This window comes from Scleropages formosus, chromosome 5 (assembly GCF_900964775.1).
Source record: "Scleropages formosus chromosome 5, fSclFor1.1, whole genome shotgun sequence".
Classification (NCBI taxonomy): Eukaryota; Metazoa; Chordata; class Actinopteri; order Osteoglossiformes; family Osteoglossidae; genus Scleropages; species Scleropages formosus.
Genome location: NC_041810.1, coordinates 21,718,788 through 21,737,600, shown reverse-complemented (window position 1 = coordinate 21,737,600; position 18,813 = coordinate 21,718,788). Strand labels below are relative to the sequence as shown.

The following is an 18,813-nucleotide window of genomic DNA, read 5'->3' as shown; positions in this document are numbered from 1 at the left end:
TGAGAAAATATTGTTTGCTTTTTAAAACCTTGTGTAGCTCCAAGGCATGTTTTTCTCTGAGAGATCACCACTTTCTTGCTCTTCTTAGACTTTCTCTTCAGGTTTTTCAGTATGGCTGTGGTAGATGTGGTGACACAGGGCAGTCACTTGTCAAATCAAAGTGCTACACATGAGCTTCAACTCCAAAACCTGCACTTATTCATCTTGTGCTTTGCAGCTGATGAAGATTGCTTTTGATGAGGAGGTGGCTTCAGACCTGGCAGAGCTATTCCGGAAACACATGCATAAACTGCGTTACCCACAGCACGTCCACGGCACCTTCGCCTTCACCGTGGGCCAGTCTGCCAAGATGGCGGTCGAGCAGAAGGGCAAGGACAAGAACCCGTCATTGAAGTAAGAACAGGCAGCCGTGCAAACAACGGAGCATGGACTTGTTGGGCATCATGGGCCTGTCGCATCATGAGCGCCACCTGTGATGACTATGCTGATCTTGGGAACATGATCACAGGAAGTGGATTTGGGCCTTGGGGCATCTTTTGTCTGTGCCGTGTGTCTTTGGAGGTGTCAAGTAACCAAAATGAGGGTGATGTCTAAAAAGGAACTGGTCGCTCTCTTGTCGACGCAGTAACTTACCCAGACTGCGGATGTGATGCCGATGCTGGGAGATTACTCATTGTGTGTTTCTGCCCCAGCTCTTGGCAGATGAATGAGTCGCTCCATGGGCTCAGGTTGGGCCACTCATTGGGCCGCATGGGCTCGTCAACCGCGTAAGAGCCCCGACACTTCCTAAGGGCTTCCTGTCCCACTCATTCCTCCTCCTCTCTCGGATGTCAGATGAGCATTAGCACTGGCAGTGGCTGTTTATACCGGAACGTTAACATCGTTGTTCTTTTTATAAAATATTCATATTATTATCATTATTATCAGGTGCCATCTGTTACACTTTCTCTTAACTTTGAAGCCTGTTTTAATTCAATTCAAATTAATTCAAATCTCATTTGCGCCTGTTGTGTGTGTTATCCTGAAAGCAGACGCATTTTCTTACTCAGTTTGACACTGCAGTGGTAACACTATCAACCACATCCTGTTTTTTTTTTTTTGCGCTGGGATTGCATTTCCTTTTTTCTGAGTCGTTATTTTCCCTGTTTCTGGTTATGTGTGTTCTATTGTGCTCCATCATCATCGTCTAAAATGCTGCTTTAGATAAAACAAGTAGATGACTTCAGGTGGCAAACGCGATGCTCAACAGGGGAGGCCGCTGACCAGGGAGAAAACAGCCAGGTGTGTGATCTGCAGGACATGCTGTGTATTTTTGGCCTGCGCCAGTGCTAGCGCTCACTTCGCACTCCGAGATGTCGCCGTGAACTTGATCCCTCTCTGCATGCTTCTGACACGCCTTCGGTCCAGACCCTCTGTCTGCCTCACTGTCACAGCAGGTAGCTGCCATCAGAGGATGGTGTTTAGCCGTGAGCCTCGGCTGAACAGGAGGCGCGTAGCACAAGAACTCTGGTCTCTCTGGTGGCGCTTGCGGCAGGGTTGTGGGCAACAGCCTCAATTATCATCCATCTTCTCGAAATCAACGCCCTCAGACCTGAGGAGGACACTCTCTCTCTCTCCCCCTCTGATCGATTGTTTCTGCATTCTCTTCTTCAATACAGTGGTGGGGTGAAGGACACCTTCTCCTTTCTTTGCATGCTCGTGATGACCACCGATGGCTAACACCGACCCTGCTGCTTGTCGCTCAACTGACGTGTGGAATCTGTTCGGTTTCCGCAGAACTCTGTCTAAGAACCTGGTGAAGAGCGCAAAGAAGACTATAGGGCGACAGTATGTGACGCGGAAGAAGTACACACCACCCACATGGGAGCAGCGGAGCAGTCTACAGTCCGAAATGGACGAAGATGAGATCTCCGGTATGGCCTCGGGTTGCTGAATGGCAGGACTCCTCTCCAACGTAGAGCCCTTCTTTCATAAGGTAGTTTCTTGAAGAGCCTTTGCATTCTAACGCCATCTTCTTCCTTCTATAGTCTCAGAAGAGGTGGACCAGACTTCCCTCACTCTGTCCTCCACCATTAAGTCATCGGACCGGCAAACTATGAGCAGCGTGGTGGAGCGGGCTTGTTGCCGTGACTACCAGCGCCTGGGCTTGGGTACACTCAGCAACAGCCTGACACGCTCCAAGAACGAGCCCTTCCGCATCTCCACTGTCAATCGCATGTATACCGTGTGCCGGAGGTGAGTGTGGAGGTCTCTCACTGAACGAGATGGGCTCCTGTTGGGTGTTCTTATTGCACTGGCTCCTCACCTTGACACGACTGGGGCTGGAACTCTGCTCATAACACAATTTGTTTTAGTCCTACGTATCTAGACCACTAAAGCACAGTCCATTGAAAGTTAATAATAGGTTTTATTCTGTTTTATTTTGCATGATAGATTCGCTGGAAGCCTGAACTAAAGGTGTAATTTTTTAAAACTAATCAAGTCATACATTTTATATTTTTAAATTCAGGTGACATTAAAATTAAAACTAATTGCAGTTGCTGAGAATAAAAAAATCTCCATAACCTCCAGATTCGTCCCATGAGCAGGTCTTACTTTTGTCAAATTCTACAATATTTACAAATTGTGCAATACAGATGTTCTTTATAATTTGGGTTGTGCAAACATCTCTTAAAAAAATATACACACACACATATAGTCTGAAACCGCTTGTCCCATATAGAAATGTGAAAACTTTTATTTACGTTAATTATTTTACGATGACTGCATATAAATCAAATAGTTCCCAAGCCTTTCCCTTGCTTCTCAAAGTCTGACAGTATTTGACACAGTGAAACGGTGATTGTTGATCCTCACTGTTCTCTGAATTCTGTTTTGTGTTGCTCCGAAGTGGTTGTTAGAGTTTTATGTTTTATCTGCCCCTCTTTTTTGGCACAGTTATCCTGGGTTGTTGATTGTGCCCCAGAGCATCCCAGACTCCACCATCCAGAGGATTTCGCGCTGCTACCGGCAAAGCCGCTTCCCTGTGGTCTGCTGGAGGAGCTCCCGCACCAAGGCTGTGCTGCTGCGCTCAGGTGGTCTCCATGGCAAGGGTGTGGTTGGCTTCTTCAAGTCCCCCAATGCCCCTAGTGCAGGTAACCCGCAGTCCCGTCTCCCAGTGCATGGTTCTTGTCTCTCAGCGTACTCCCAGTGATTGACTGCTGTGGGACCCTTCCCCCATCCTCCTCATGCTGTAGGCTCCTCCCAGGCAGATTCTACTAGCTTGGAGCAGGAGAAGTACCTGCAGGCTGTCGTCAGCTCCATGCCCTCGTACTCGGACACCGGTGCCAGAAACACACTGAGCGGCTTCACCTCAGCCCACATGAGCAGCTCAGGTCAGTTTTCTCCAGTGGCTGTAGCCAAGCGAAGGGACGGCAGTGATTTTTTCGCTCTTTGGGTGGGTTTTGGTTTTACAGCAAATGGCCAGGTGGTCAGTCTTAGGGATCACCGTCGTGACACCAGCCTTGGACGTGAACCCTGTTCTTGAGACATTAGTGTTTTTCGTGTGTTCAGCACCAGGGATCTGAATTTGATACTTGAAGTAAAAATTGCGCATCTAGGTGTTTCTGCTCATGTCACCACACCACCTACAAAGTGTATGCGCCTGTTTGCTTGGGCCTCGTTGTTGTGCCGGCTTAACATGACCAACTGTGTTAGGGCCCGAGATGCTGGCCAGGAAGGTGTGGTCACATGTTGTCACCTCGCTGTCGCGTAAGTAACGGAAGGCCAGAGGAAGAGCGTAGCGAGATGCCCCAATCAGGAGTATGGCCTCTCAATGATGTAGTGGAAGGATTTGATTCCAACTGACTAGTTTCTTCCAAATAGATGAAGCATAAGTCAGTGTTGGTTGATTTCAGTTTGATTTTTCTAACCTAATAGTCAGGAAGTCATGCCCTTCATGTAATCGATAGCTCTGATTGAGAAGCTGATTGATATTCAGTTTTTGTCAACAGCTGTTGATTGAGTACACGTAAAACTCACTGCGGGTCAGGGCTCAGACACCCTCAAGCCACGGACCCATCCCCTAAGCTCTCGTACTTATGACTTGTTTGGGTCCCACCCTTACTGCTTCAGACTCGACGGATAAGCTTCGGCAGCCCAAGATTGGAGCCCTGATGAAGCAAGTGATGGGCAGCAGGGAGGATGTCCCAGGGACCTTCAGCAGGGGAGGTGAGTGGAGCTTTCTAAACATGTTCTGCCAGCACCATCAGAGAACTCTAAATGTTGACACCACATTTTGAAGATACTAATTGGAGTTCAAGTCCAGTCTTATCAAATGGTGAACAGTTTTTTTCTTTTAAAGCTGTCATTTAAAGTCTTTGTAACACTTACCTAGGGCAAATCATTTGTGTGCCATGTCAACTTTTAAATGAAATGTGTAATGAACAGAAAAATGTGGACGCGAATCTTTGTGTCTTCCACATCAGCCGCCATCGTCAGGTTGTTTCGCGGTGTAAAGGGTGGGTTGTGTTGAATCACTCGTCTCTCACGGATGTTTTTTGAGCAACATGGCCTGCCGGTGCCGCAGAGCGTAATCAGTAGAGAAATGTTCAGCGTGACGTCTTTATAATACTTGTGTCCTGTTCAACCTCGGGATTAGGTCAAAGGGCGCGAGTCGCCTCGCTCTCTCAGCCTAGAGCTTCAGAGAATGACCAAGATTCTCCTAGAGGTACAGTTGATCCAGCAGGCTGCTTTCCCGTTTGAGCTGCACCAACACTGCACCAGGCGAGGTGTCAGTATGTCTGCGCTGGCGTCTGCTTCCCACAGGGTCATTGTCAGTCGGCTCAGCGGTACTAACACTGTGTGACTCTCTGTGTGTCTTTACATGAATCTGACACGTTGAGCTCTTTCGAAATCCCAATATGTACATAATGTTGGCGATCAAGAACGGTTGTTTTTCCATGCATACGTGTGTCGTTTTGATTTCCCAGGGCGGAAAGGACACTTGGTCTCTCAGAGTCTGTGTGTTGCTGGTGCGGTGGCGTCATGCTTTTCTGTTCTCGCTTTTCCCAGCAGTGTTTGTGCATTGTGTGCGCGAGTGCTATTCACTGCTCTCGCTCCGGAAACGTGCCTTTAAAGCAGTTCCCCAGTTTTGCTATGTAAACAAACACAAAAATGCCGTGGCTGTTTTGTATCCGACACTTTCCCATTTACCAAAGCAAGTGCAGGGCTCTGGCTGCAGGTTGTACGTGTGCGTACAGGGATGTCCTCGGGTTCACACTGCTCCAACACCCAGCTATGAATGACGCTGATTTGTAGTAAGAACAGGTCTGAATCCTTTCTCTGTCTGTCTGTCTGTCTGTCTGTCTCTGTTCTTGTACTACAGGGAAGTGGGGCAGCATCCGTGGCACTGGCCGGCTCAGCACCTACAACGCCGATGTCGGGAACAGGCTGTCTGGGAAGGAGTCCCCCCAGGCCAACGGTGGCCCCTCGGAGACTCACTTCCTAAGGCCACAGAGGGCCTACCTCTACATCATTGGAGACAAGTCTCAGCTGAAGGTTCCTAAGCCGCACTTCAGCTCCCACTAAATTCTGACGAACAGCTCAACCGTCACTGCGTGGCTGATCTCCCCGTCCACTTCCTGTGTCCTGGCTGCAGGGCGCCAAGCAGGACTCCTTCCAGCAGTGGGAGGTGGTACCCATCGAGGTGTTTGATGTGCGCCAGGTGAAGGCCAGCTTCAAGAAACTTATGAAGGCCTGCATGCCCAGCTCTGTGGTCGTCGATCCCGACACAACCTTCTACCGATGCCTTCAGGAGTCAGAGTGGATGTGCTTGGTAAGCTCCTCCCCCTGTGTGTTCCAGAAGAGGGACTCAGAGCAACAAGCACCCAGAACAAAGATCAAATGAGCAACCATTCTCAGAAGAGGCTGAAGTTTACGAAAGTAACGGCAGTAATGCCATCCCCCCCCACCCCTGTGTCTCCTCAGCTGCATAAGGTCCTGCAGGTGTCTGTGCTGGTGGTTGAACTGCTTGACTCAGGCTCCTCCATCATGGTCAGCCTGGAGGATGGCTGGGACATCACCACGCAGGTAGCTTGCAAGCACAAGGCTTTAACACACTGCAGCGCACTTCATCATTTTTACGAGCTGCGGGTGGCACAAGTGTCATTCTTGTGTTTCTGCGACCCAAAGAAAGTAGAGCGACTCATCTCCTGTTTGAGCTCTTGCCGGGATAATAGCTATGTTTGGCTTGCAGTAGCAATCCTCCGTTTCTGGACGGTGTACTTTTGGTGTCCAGGCCAGAAGCCAATATCCCGTTTCCCTTTGCAGGTGGTGTCGCTGGTCCAGCTCCTATCCGACCCGTACTACCGGACCTTCGACGGCTTCCGGCTGCTGGTGGAAAAAGAGTGGCTGTCGTTCGGCCACCGGTTCAGCCATCGTGGAGCACAGACGCTGGCCAGTCAGAACAGTGGCTTCACACCAGTGTTCCTGCAGTTCCTCGACTGTGTCCATCAGGTTGGGGGACGGGCCTGGCTGTGCTCAGTGTGCTTGTGGTTCAGCTGTTTAGTGAAGATAACGAGTAACTGGACTACTGTTTCCCGGTATCCGTGTTTGGACTTTCTCATCGGGAGCGATACTGACTGCCTGTTATCAGCAGGATGTCATAAACTTCAAAGGTGTTCTAGAGGTCACTGTTACTTTCCACAGAGGTCATTTCAGTGCACTGCTGTTGGGGAAATGCTCCCGTTCGTGCAAACAGGCTTTTGCTACTCCTGTCCTGTTGTGTTGTGTGAAGACTCAAAGGGGAGTTTGCTCACACCCACCTCTTGCTCCAGATCCACCTGCAGTTCCCCATGGAGTTTGAGTTCAGCCAGTACTACCTGAAGTTCCTGGCCTACCACTACGTCTCCAACCGCTTCCGCACCTTCTTGCTGGACTCGGACTACGAGAGAATTGAGCTGGGTGAGCGATCCCTTCTTGTCACTCTTCCCTTGCGTTTCCCTTCCATACCAAATATTGAAATGTACTTTGATATGTGGAATATGTGTTTGGTGAGCTGGCTGTGCTCCTCCTGCCCAGGCTTGACACCCTTTTCTACAGGAAGGACCTTTCTTGTCTTACTTGAAAGGGGTCACTGTTAAATAAAACATGAAATGTTTTTTTTTTTAAAGAGTTTTTTTCTTGGCTATCGACGTCTTTCTGCAGGTGTCATGTATGAGGAGAAGGGCGAAAAGAAAAGTCAGCAGGTGAAGTCTGTGTGGGATTATATTGACCGGCTCAACAAAAAGACACCCATCTTCTTCAACTTCATGTTTGCCCCTGAGGATGGAGAGGTGAGCTGCTGGGGGTTGTTTTACCTCTTCCAAGGGATATGTCACTCTCCATGTACAATGAGGTGCTGCTTCTGTCTGCTGTTGCTGCCACCTGCTGTTGAATACAGGAATCCCTAGTGCAGGCTGAGGGCCTCCTCTCTCCTTTGTGTCCAGGTACTGAAGCCCTACAGCTACATCTCCAACCTGAAGGTTTGGGACTTTTACACAGAGGAGACGCTGTCCGAAGGTCCCTCATACGACTGGGAACTGGTGCAGGGGAAGCAAGAGCAGACGGAGGAGGGCGACAGGCCTGACACGGCTGCACCCACATCCCAGCGCCGCATTGTCTGGCCGTGCTACGATCGGCGCAGTAAGGTGGTGCCTGATGCCATCACCAAGCTGCTGCAGGTTTGCTCTCGGCTCTGCCGTGCTCACTTTCTCCAGCATGCGGGTCTCTCATAATGATGGGGACAGAAAGATTTATAAATATGTTTTACGCTACCACTAAAAATGTAAGGGGTGTCCTGTTCAGGGCTGCAGTAGTTTACCATAGAGACAAGACAAAAGGTTTTACTGTAATTTCAACCATATATGTGAAAAGAAACAAAGTTCCTCCAGCACCATGGTGCTACATGAAACAGAGTTATCTACACGGACTGTATAAATGCACACGTGCAAGACTTGTGCAAACAGTGCTAGGCATTTCAACAATTACTAAAACAGGACAATAGGCACAATAACGGACAGTTCAGCACTGACCAGTGCGCAAGTTCTAGTGTCAGCCCAGTCCTTGAATATTGAGGAGTCTTATGGCTTGGGGGAAGAAACTGTTAACACAGTCTTGCTGTGAGGCCCTGAATGCTTTAGTACCTTTTATCAGACAGCAGGAGGGTACAGAGGCTATTCACTAATTCAAGTCAAATCAAATCACTTTGTCACTCACCCACAAATGGTTTCTTCATCTCCCTGTGGGATTGATCAGCCTCACTGTCACTGATATATAAGGTATTTGCATCACTTTTGATTGCGGCATTTTTGTCGATTTTGTGGGACGCAGTGAGAGATTTGCTTCTTTGCTTTATTATCCATGTTCGAATTAAACGGGTGTAGTTATGAATGCCGTGAAGTGCAAAGCAGAAGGTGTGCTAGTATTCTAATGTACTGTAACGCTTTCCACTTGTATCAGGAGCTGCAGGGTCTGGAGATGGAACTTGGGCAGGTGTCAGAGAAGTGGAAGGACACGTGGGACAAGATCAAGGCTACACAGCGCTCTGAGAGCAAGCTGGAGAGCAGGGTGAGCGAGCCCCTCATGCACCGTGTTTCACCACCTCGGTAGCAGCATGCTCACTTCACGATCCACAAACATCAGATTTGCCACATCTACCTGCACCAACGCTTGTATTGTAGTACGGTGCTACATGAACGTATTTTGAGGTTTGATACTTGTATTGTAACCCCCTATTGCTGTCTTGTCTTGCTGCAGGGCTCCCTCTCTAGCTCCCTGCTCATGTCCTCCAACCTCAGCCACCATCGACGCACCCAAGGCGTGTACCTGAAGGACAGCATGGTGGGCTCTGCCATCAATCTCTCTCTGGACAGCGAGGGCAGCAGCAGCTCTGCCCCCACGGGGGGCATGTCGGGGAGGCCCAGCACCAGCACACTGTATAGCCAGTTCCAGAGCACAGAGAGCGAGAACAGGTCGGCGCTGCTGCTCACACACATATGTTCAGTGGTTTGCAAACGCAGCGCACTCAGACCCACGGTATGGCTTGTTGCTCTCTTGCAGGTCATTTGAGGGCATCTTGTACAAAAAGGGGGCGCTGCTGAAGCCATGGAAACAACGCTGGTTTGTGCTGGACAAGACGAAGCACCAGGTTTGTACCGGCGAGGTCCGCTCGATAGCCGGGAGATGCGACGTGCTTCGTGGGGTTTGCACGCCGTCGCTCACAAAGAGCTTTGCCCTCATCTCATTCCTGCAGCTGCGGTACTACGAGACCCGGCAGGACAAGGAGTGCAAGGGCGTCATTGACTTGGCCGAAGTGGAGTCCGTTGTACCTGGAACACCCACCATCGGAGCACCCAAGAACATAGATGAGAAGGCCTTCTTCGATGTGAGTCGCCAGATACGTCTTTCAGGAGAGATGCTTGTTTTTAAAATGCTGCTATTAAAGTAGTTCTCTGTGTTTAACCTTGCCGTCATCCACAGTGGTCCGTTTTCCCAGGAATTGACCGCTAGGAGGAATCATACACCTGGCCTTTACTTTCACGGGCCAATACCGTTAAATCCCTTGAGGGAGAAAAGGGGAGGGGTTCGATAGCACAAGATTGAGTGTGTGTGCTGTGTGTCTCTCTTGCGAAACAGCTGAAGACGACCAAGAGGGTGTACAACTTCTGTGCGCAGGACAGCGGCAACGCCCAGCTGTGGATGGACAATGTGCAGAGCTGCCTCTCGGACGCGTAGACGCTAGTGGAACAAGAGGGAGGAGGTTGGCATGCACTGCGTCAGTGGGGGAAGGAACACACAACAGAGGCACCGCCGCACATCCCGGCCGACCACTCGCAGAGGACAGTGGGAAGGGGACAGGCCCCATGGTGTGACCACGCTCGCTGTTGTGGACATTGAGCTCTCAATGGCATAATCATCTTTCAGTATTTTTATTTTTCTTAATCTTTATTATTTTTTTAATCCAGCTAAGACTACTAGTTGTCGTCTTGTGGTCTTAATGCTTCCAGATATCACCACAGATAACCACTGTTTACTCTGGACTTTTGTGAAGAGGAACCAATTGCACACAGTATTTGGGGACTGAAGAAACTTCCGTAATGCGGGAGAAGGCTGCCTCCCAGTTTGCCTGTTCTCTATATGTGGTAGAGAAACCAATCCTCTCCAACTGCTTTACGGTGGACTGCGTGACCAACTCCACACATTCGTCGTCTCACCTGTGTGTCCGTTGCACTTTAACGGGGGGAGGCAGTGTGTGGGTGCTTGCGCCACCTTCCATTTACTGCACTCCTGCTCTTGCAGGCTTCGCTTTGCTCTCCTCCAGCTGCCTGACCGCCCCAAAAATGTCTTCTCTACATTATGCATGAAGGATTTAAAGCCTGATTTGCTTTAGAGCTTTGACTCCATCAGTCCCATTACTTGGCAGTGTAAATACTGTGAAATCATGGTGTATAAATACTAGGTGGAGCTTAGCTATGCAGGCCTTATGGAGAGAGTTCTATGAGTTTGAGTTTCCTCTCAAATGTTTACAGACCAGCCGTGCGCGTCGTGTTCTTCAGAACCACTGTACATTATTCAAACTTGAGGGACATATAAGGGAAATAAGGGATGTTATTTCTGCGTCAAAACGGCAGGAAAAGCCACTCAAATTAGTAAAGCCTAGAAAATCCACCTCTGGTTGTTTACTTGGCACGGTATTGGGAGGAGACGGCCGGTCCCACTGCTCATGTATGAAGGGTCAAGACATTGGAGAGATGTGTTGAATGTAGTTTAATTGTAAAGTGGGGGTTTGACTTTCATTGTAATACCACTAAGAAGGCAGTAAAGGTTATGGTGAGGTGAGTGGCCGTAGACAGCTGGACGTGGCCAGCAGCTGCCCGCCTGCCCCAGCGGCACTGGAACTGCTTTCATCCTCCTCAGCAGTACAACACGCAACACTCGTGTACCGATCTTGTGTACAAAGCTTGTAAATATGTGATGCAAATGTGCATTTTAGGGATGTCAGTACAGGCAGTGTGTCATGAGAGGTATTACATTTGTATACAGTCTTCATCTCTCTTTCAGGTTGTCCAGTGCTTCATTTTTACCTGAGGGCTGTGGTGCGTGTGTGAGTGGTCTCCTGTCCATTGCACAGGGGTTGCGGGTGCAAGGACCTCAGTGCTCCTCACCAGCCTACAGTATGGAGAATGAACTACTAACGGCATTGTGTAGCGTGACTGGTGCGTGTGTTTGCCCCCCCCCCCCCGTATCATCTGTCCTTCTGTAAATAGCATTCTGTCGCTCCCAGGGTAACACCTCCAAAATAGCTTTATAGCGGTGCTTTACACCGTCTGCATTTGTCTTACCACATGAGTACGTTCTCTACCCATCCTGTGTAGTTGAGGCACCACATTCCCTTCTGTACTTGTAGCCATTCTTGGCCCTTTTCGATAGTTTCTTGATTGAATACTTTAAAAAGTTCCCCATCTCAATCTGTACCCATGTCACTGCATGTTGGCTGTGCACACTGCTGTGTTCCATTAAGTTGCTGTTGAGTGCAGAGCTGGAGCTCTTTGGAAGAAGCCCCACCCCTTGTCGGTCAGACCCCAGGACCACAAGTCAGTTCAGTTGCTCTGTTGAGTGAAGGGCACAGGTTAGAATAGACAGTGAAAGAGAATCATTCTGGGAACTCAAGGCCAGGGGCACTCACCCTAACCCGGACACAGTCCCCAACAGGCACTCCTGCGAACAGCACCGTAACCCCGGCATCTCTGTTAAAATTCTGTTTGAAATATCGATGTTTGTTGCAGTATCTATCGCTGTATATAACTATTGGAATTTGTATGTAACGTATGGTGATAATTTATTTAACTTTTGTTTCCTGTGTAAGAAAGATAACGGCCCTCGGAACGTCTATTTTTTTGAAGTAGAAATTGTGCCATTGTTTGCCACAGTGTCAACTGGGAGGTAAAGTAATTTTGTCTTCAGTTCCATTTCAAAGCAATAGTTAAACAGACATGTTGAGCAAGGAGAGACTTGTGGTTGGTTGGGGACACAGCAGTTTGTGTCTGTCACTGCGCGGTATACAGTGCTCACATTCACACACACGGAGGTTAGCACGCTTTACTGTTGCTATGAACATGAAGTAAATGGTTCTCAGCCTCTACCAGAATATTCCTGATACCCCTTTTTTAATTGATTTTTTAGTTCTATGTCTGATTTATTCCCTCCCCTCCAAAATACCTTTAGGCAGATGATGCTATCAATCATGTACATTTTTTTTTTTTTTTTTTTTTTAGGATTAAAGGACAAATATTGTGGGTTTCAGTTTCTCTGGGTTTGTTTTTTACATTTATTTAGTAGACACTTTTGTCCAAAGCAACTTCCAATAAACTCCATGTAGTGTTACTAGCCCACACACCTTATTCACCAAGGTGACTAACACTGCTAGATACACTGAAGGTGAAACTGAACAGTATGTCCTTGGCCTGTGGGAAGAAACCGGAGTACTGGGAGGAAACCCACACAGACACAGGGAGAACATGCATGAACTGGAAAATGAATGCAGAGCAATAGAGCTGACAGCATCTGAAGCTAAAGTGTTGTGAACCCAGTCCTGGGCACCTACACACTCTCAGTAACCCAAAACATTGTAAGTTGCTTCGGAGAACAGCATCAGATGAATGAATAAAAGGGGGGTGTGACATGGCCAATTTGACAAGCATGTTTATTTGACACCATGATTATTTTTTACTTCGGTCAAGCCGCTGTTCCTCAGCTAAACTTGTTTTTCATTCCAGTGTGTGCGTGAGACAGAGGAACAGTCCAGTTAATGATGATTTTGGCCTGAATCCCAGTGCAGTTGTCATGTGGCTCTATGGCTGTTTTGGTTCTGTGCCTAAAGCAACAGGAAAGACTACTCCGATCACATCCCACCTTCAGTCCAGGTGTTTTCAGCGTCCAGCTGTCCACTGCCCCCCAGCGCTCAGGAGCTCTGGGAGTGCGTGAGAGCTGAGAAGAGGTCCTCCAGCGGCTGTGTGTCAGCCGCCTCCAGCAGCCCAAACTCCCACCAAAAGTAATCAAGTGAACAAAAAGCGTGTTGAGATGGGGGTGCAGCTGCAGCTGCACCACCTCCAAGAAATGAGTCCCATAGAGGTGGGCCAGCGTGTGGAACATGTACAGGAAGATCCTCTGGACGAGAAACACAAAGCCTTTGGGAAAGGAGGCATCTGAGGACGACAGCAGAGCAACACAAAGAATATCATGAAAGGGTCATGTTTTGTTTCACTGAGCTGTGATGTGATGGAGGAGAGATCATTTCAGAAAAGTGTACAAAGTGTCTCCGGAAGAAACTGAGAAACAGGAAGCAGCCTGCGTTCAACCTGCTCTCGTAGGGAAGACGTTCTCGTCGTCGAGCAGCTGCTGGACGTAGGACAGAGTGCAGTCCGTGTAGAGCGGGGCCGAGCACCTCACCTTCTTCCCGCTCCCATCAGTCCAGTAGTAGGTCCTGCAGTCCAGGTGTGACCTGGTGTCACTGAGCTCATCTATCCAGTCCTCTCTGCTTATAACGTCATCATTTTTGCTTCTTTCAGTAGTAGCTTTGTGTAAAATTGACCAGACACTCACACGCCACCGGGGCCACTGGCAGTGGGGCAGGTGCTCGCGGTGCAGAAGTCAGAAAGGGCGCTGGAGATCACCGTGATGTTCTTGAAGAAGAAGACAGCTGTGAGGTACAGAAAAACAGGTGACCTGAAGTTAAGATGAGCAGCGGACTCCGAAGTTGCATCATGGATTCTTTAGAGGTTGTTTTTGACAGGGTTCTGTTCCCATAATCCCCTTTTACTCTATCATAGAAACGGAGAATATAAACGTAAGAATTCTAAGTGGGGACAGAAAATGGCAACTTCACCTATTATTCATGTAAAAATTATAGCAATGTTGTACTGTTTTTGCATCATCTGAGAACTCAAGGTTTTGCTCAGTTAATAAACAGAGCAGCTGTCAGACACAAAAACTAAGGAACAGGTGAAGCACTCATCCTCAGTCATGTTGAGAAGCACGGTCGTGACTGTACAGTTCACCCCCCCGCCCCATTACTCACTGTGACACGCGATCCACTCAGCCTTATGGAGCCCATCTGGAAGTACACATAGGGATTGCATGTCCATGGGCAGCAGCAGCTTGGATGTGTAGGTATGTAACAGGTAGGGCTTGTGCTGCAGGGAATGTTCTGGTGTCCAGTGGTTTGTCCTTGTGTTACGGGAGAGCGCAGGTGTAACAGTGGAAGGACAGAGCCAAAGTACCTGCCCTGCGAGATGGGATTCAAATCTTGGGGTGCAACTGTTCACCGGACCACAGAAACGCAAGCAGTTCTTCATTATGAATAAATGAAAGAGAATTTAACTTTGCACTACAGCTAGATTAGATTTGTTTCAAATATTATTATACTTAAGTGTTCTCCCCAGTGGGAATATTCTGTTCTTCACCTGCATGACCTGTCCTCCCTTGAATTGAATGTTGTCTCTATCACTGCCACAGTCACTCTTGTGGTTTTTCTGTGCCGCTTCCTGGATGACCTCAACATGTAGTTGATCTCTCTCCCAGGGACAAAACTCCGTTGATTCTCCTGGGTGACTTCAACCTGCATGTCGAGGACATTCATGCAACTGGCCTTTTGCCACTCCTGCAGTCCTTTGATCTCTCCCTGTCCCAGTCCCCCACTACTCCCAAAGCAGGCAATTGCCTTGACCTTGTCTTCTCCCGTAACTGTGGCTGTCCTGTCCTGTCTCTTACCCTGCTGCATCTCTCCGATCATTTCTTCATCTCCTTCTTCTGCACCCATTGTCACCTTCCGCCACAACTTAAAATCTCTCACCTTCCTGCTTTGCCTCTGCCACGCAATGCTCAGATCTGTCAACAGACGATGCCGCTAACACTTTCTGCCCTATCTTCCTCCCTTGACTCTCTCTGTCCACTATCTTCTACACCAGCATGCCCCCGTACCACCCCATGGCGGACCGATACGTTATGTGCTAACAGGACCAAACTGCAGGCTGCACATGGCGAAAATCCAAGTCTCGCACGGAGCTGGATGTCTAAAAACAACTCTCAGCTACTTTTCACTCTGCTGTCTCTTCAGCTAAAACCTCCTTCTGCAACTAAAAACCACAGACTCTTTGCCACCTTCTCATCCCTACTGTGTCCTCCACCGCTCCCTCTTCCTCCTCTCACTGCTGATGACTCTGCACTGACTTTCACTGAAAAACAAAGCAACCACAGACAAGTTCTCAGCATCACCCTGCCTGGTTCGCGCTGGACCTCCCTGTGAAGCTATGCTCTCTGAATCCAAAATCTCTGACGACCTGATATCACACGGAGCCACCACCTGCTCGCTACATCCGATCCCATCCTCACTCCTACAGACCATCTCTCCACAACTCTCCACCTCCATTGCTAAGATCATCAACTCCTCGCTCTTCTCTAGCTGTTTCCCATCTGCCTTCAAAACGGCTCTCATTTCACCTCTGGTAAAGAAACTCTTTGTAGATCCAAAACTACAGACCAGTCTCCCTCCTCTCCTTCCTGTCTAAATCTCTAGAGCAGGTGGCCTCTCTGAATTCAGCTCTCTGAATTCCTCATCCGGAACCATCTCCTCGATGGTTATCAGTCTGCTTTCAAAGTTGGTCACTCCATGGAGACAGCGCTTCTGGTAGTGTCTGATGCTCTCCAGTTGGATAGTCATCTCCCTCTCCTCGGTCCTCATCCTCCTAGATCTGTTGCAGCATTTGACACTGTCAACCACCAGATTCTACTCTCCTCTTTTAGTCAGCTTGGGATCAAAGGTGCGGCACTAAGATGGTCTGAGTCTTACCTATACCTATCTGACAGATCCTACTACGTGGTCTGGCGGGGCTCTCGTTCTTTTCCTCTGCCTCTCTCAAGCTGTGTCCCCCACAGGGCTCGGTACTGGGTCCTCTGCTCTTCTCTAACTACACCTCCCCCCTTGGTATTGTCATCACCTCCCATGGATTCAAATACCACTTCTATGCTGATGATACCCAGTGCTTATGCTCCTGTCCACCTGGAGCATCAGACATTTCCGCACACATTGCTGCCTGTCTGTTGGACATCACTGCATGGATGGCTGATCACCAACTTCAACTCGACCTCTCCCAAACAGAGATCCTACACCTCCCAGCTGGCCTGTCCTCCTGTCACGATCTCTCAATCAAACTGGACCACTGACTCATTTTGCCTCTCCTCCGCTAAGAGTCTGGGAGTGATCATGGGCTCAAGTCTGTCTTTCTCTCAGCACATCGAGGCCACAACCCGGACCTGCAGATACATCCTGCATAACATCCACAGGATTCGTCCTTACCTCACAACAGCCTCTGCCCAACTACTTGTCCAGGCCATGGTGGCATCCCGTCTGGACTACTGCAACTCTCTCTCGTCTGGCCTTCCCGCTACTGCAATAAACCTCTGCAGCTGATACAGAATGCTGCTGCACAAGTTGTTTGATTTGCCAAAGTGTTCCCATGTATTTCCTCTACTCATTTCTCTGCATTGGCTTCCTGTAGCTGCCCGGATCAAATTTAAGACCCTGGTTATGGCCTACAAATGCATCAGTAGAACTGCTCCCACATATCTACAAGACTTGATCATCCCCTACACCCCAACCAGACCGCTTTACTCTTCTGCCTCTGCCTGCTCAGTGGTCCCACGCCCGAACGGTAAAGCACAGAGGTTCTCGGTTCTGGCTCCATTGTGGTGTAAAGACCTCCTCCTCTCACTCAGAACTGCTGAAACTCTTTCCACATTTCAAAAGGGTCTGAAAACTCACCTCTTCCAGACTCCCTTCGCCCATGATCTCTGAATTTCACGGATGGTATAAATGTTCACGCAGTATAACTAAGATCATCCCCAGATAAACCTTTACACAGCTACTCCTGTAATGTAATGTAAATAATATGAATCTCAAAAAAAAAAAAAAGTGCTACTCAGGAATCATTGATATTCTGATAAAGTTTTATGCAGCTACTTAAGAATCACACATGCAACTATGTCTCTCTTCCTGCTAATGTAATGAACACATTTTATTGTCAATGAGATGTACGTCGCTTTGGAGAAAAGCAGCTGCTAAATAAATACATGTAAATGTAAGTGCCAAGCAGGTCTGATGACACAAGGGGAAGCTGGAAAATTACTCCCATTCACGTGCATTTTTCTCGTTTTTCCAAAACCTGTCTGGAAAGTCCCTCATGCATGTTGGGCTTTACCCTGGTCCTACAGTACACTATACTACTGTATTGATGACAATTATTGCTGTACACTGGGTGACACCCCCAGACACCAAGCCCTGACTGTTCTAAAAAGCCTCCCTCGTTTCACTTCTCCACAGGTGACGCACGCACACACATGCACCCACCCACCCCTTGAGCCTCCTGTATCATCTGGATTTGCCTTCATGCAAAGTATGAAACAAATTTCCCTCCTGTTACAGTAAACCTTTATGACCCAACTTGGTCTATGGTGGCTGGAAACTTGTGTGATGACGACACGGACACATGTGCTCTGTCTTGATGACAGTTTGTACTAGTGACTGTAAAACACTCCAGCCCATGGAGCCTCCAATACAAACAAACACACACACACAGCCCCAACATCACCCAGCACTGCTGAGCTCTGGCTTCCATGTCCATCACAAAGGTTCCTGCTCTCCTTTCATCCCTCAGAGCTCTTTGATTACTATTATCTCCTATGAGAGCCACCACAGTAAACAACTAGGTACAGAACCGCGGTATGGAAACAAGGAGCCGATTATCTTGCTGACACGTAAAGGCAGCTGTTCTATTGATCGCTACTCACAGCTTGTCGGCGGCAATTCCACACGATTTCACGCTGGTCTCAGAGCCTCCTATGTAGGTCTGGCACCCCCCCATAGCAGCAACAGGTGATCCGCGTGGCGCTCTTCTATCCTCCCCATGAGACGAATAAAAGCACCGCGCCGTCTCACTTGCTCCCTTTTGCACCCAGGAGGGAAGTGGATGAGCGTGTTCCTCTGGTACTGTTTACCTCTGCTGTGAATGAGCGCACTCTCCTCTGGGGGCGGAGTCTTCACAAGACAGCCTGCTTCCCTCCCACACGAGTCATCCAGGTGGATGTGCTGTGGAGGACAGGTGAGGACGGTAACCCACAACCCTCCCTGTTCACTGCGCTACTCATTATTTGCTGGAAGTAGCAGGTGGATTTGCTGGTTATGACACGTATGTTTCTGCAGGAGGCGCTTTGTAGAACGGATGCGTCATTGGCCTCTCCTGTCGCTTCCTTAAAACTACCTTTGACCAAAGGACCAAGAACAGGGAGAGACCTGGTGACCTCTTTCATAGCGCCGGGTTTGGAACACAGTCTAGTCTGCCTGACCGCTGGGCCAGTAGGAGCAGTGTGTGTCTGTTTTGCGTTTCTTCTGCTGTCAGACGAGTCCCAGGGAAGGACACTGCAATCGTTCACCTGTATCTTGCTATCACCCCCCCCCCCCCCCCACCTGCAGTCAGGGGCCAAAAGGGGAAGGACAGGAAGGCAAGAGTGTGCAAATACACTGAAAGGATCTGTCTGCATGGTACTCTGCACTGCATACCGTTCACCTCAAATGGCACAATGACATTTATGCACAGCTTTGTTTTAAATATTTAATATTTGAATTTACATCCTAATTTGACAACAGATACATATACAGTATTGTATTTATACAAAAGAAACCACCAGCATCAGTTTTTTTTTTTTTTTCTCAATACAAAAAGGCTTTTTTTTGACTAAATA

At 48.6% G+C, this 18,813-nt stretch overlaps 1 protein-coding gene and 1 pseudogene across 9 annotated transcripts in view; one reads left to right on the top strand and one right to left on the bottom strand.

The window, feature by feature from the left end:
* The window catches only part of LOC108942301 (myotubularin-related protein 5-like), a 48,393-nt gene extending 38,369 nt beyond the window's left edge, over nucleotides 1–10,024 (top strand). For 5 of the 9 annotated variants that reach the window (XM_018765539.2, XM_018765540.2, XM_018765538.2 and 2 more), the window contains 20 exons: nucleotides 218–393; nucleotides 693–767; nucleotides 1,777–1,913; nucleotides 2,028–2,235; nucleotides 2,938–3,134; nucleotides 3,237–3,374; nucleotides 4,114–4,209; nucleotides 4,640–4,708; nucleotides 5,366–5,538; nucleotides 5,639–5,815; nucleotides 5,968–6,069; nucleotides 6,310–6,495; nucleotides 6,816–6,942; nucleotides 7,186–7,313; nucleotides 7,467–7,700; nucleotides 8,479–8,586; nucleotides 8,776–8,990; nucleotides 9,079–9,166; nucleotides 9,272–9,403; nucleotides 9,655–10,024. In XM_018765539.2, coding sequence (XP_018621055.1) covers nucleotides 218–393; nucleotides 693–767; nucleotides 1,777–1,913; nucleotides 2,028–2,235; nucleotides 2,938–3,134; nucleotides 3,237–3,374; nucleotides 4,114–4,209; nucleotides 4,640–4,708; nucleotides 5,366–5,538; nucleotides 5,639–5,815; nucleotides 5,968–6,069; nucleotides 6,310–6,495; nucleotides 6,816–6,942; nucleotides 7,186–7,313; nucleotides 7,467–7,700; nucleotides 8,479–8,586; nucleotides 8,776–8,990; nucleotides 9,079–9,166; nucleotides 9,272–9,403; nucleotides 9,655–9,753 — 2,865 coding nt within the window. In that variant the 3' untranslated portion in view covers nucleotides 9,754–10,024. The remainder of the gene's footprint in view (nucleotides 1–217; nucleotides 394–692; nucleotides 768–1,776; nucleotides 1,914–2,027; nucleotides 2,236–2,937; nucleotides 3,135–3,236; nucleotides 3,375–4,113; nucleotides 4,210–4,639; nucleotides 4,709–5,365; nucleotides 5,539–5,638; nucleotides 5,816–5,967; nucleotides 6,070–6,309; nucleotides 6,496–6,815; nucleotides 6,943–7,185; nucleotides 7,314–7,466; nucleotides 7,701–8,478; nucleotides 8,587–8,775; nucleotides 8,991–9,078; nucleotides 9,167–9,271; nucleotides 9,404–9,654) is intronic. The other 4 variants (XM_018765547.2, XM_018765546.2, XM_018765545.2 and 1 more) reach the window with 2 other exon arrangements.
* A 91-nt stretch (nucleotides 10,025–10,115) lies between these two features.
* LOC108942303 (MOB kinase activator 2-like) lies at nucleotides 10,116–18,061 on the bottom strand (annotated as a pseudogene).
* Nucleotides 18,062–18,813: the final 752 nt, after the last annotated feature.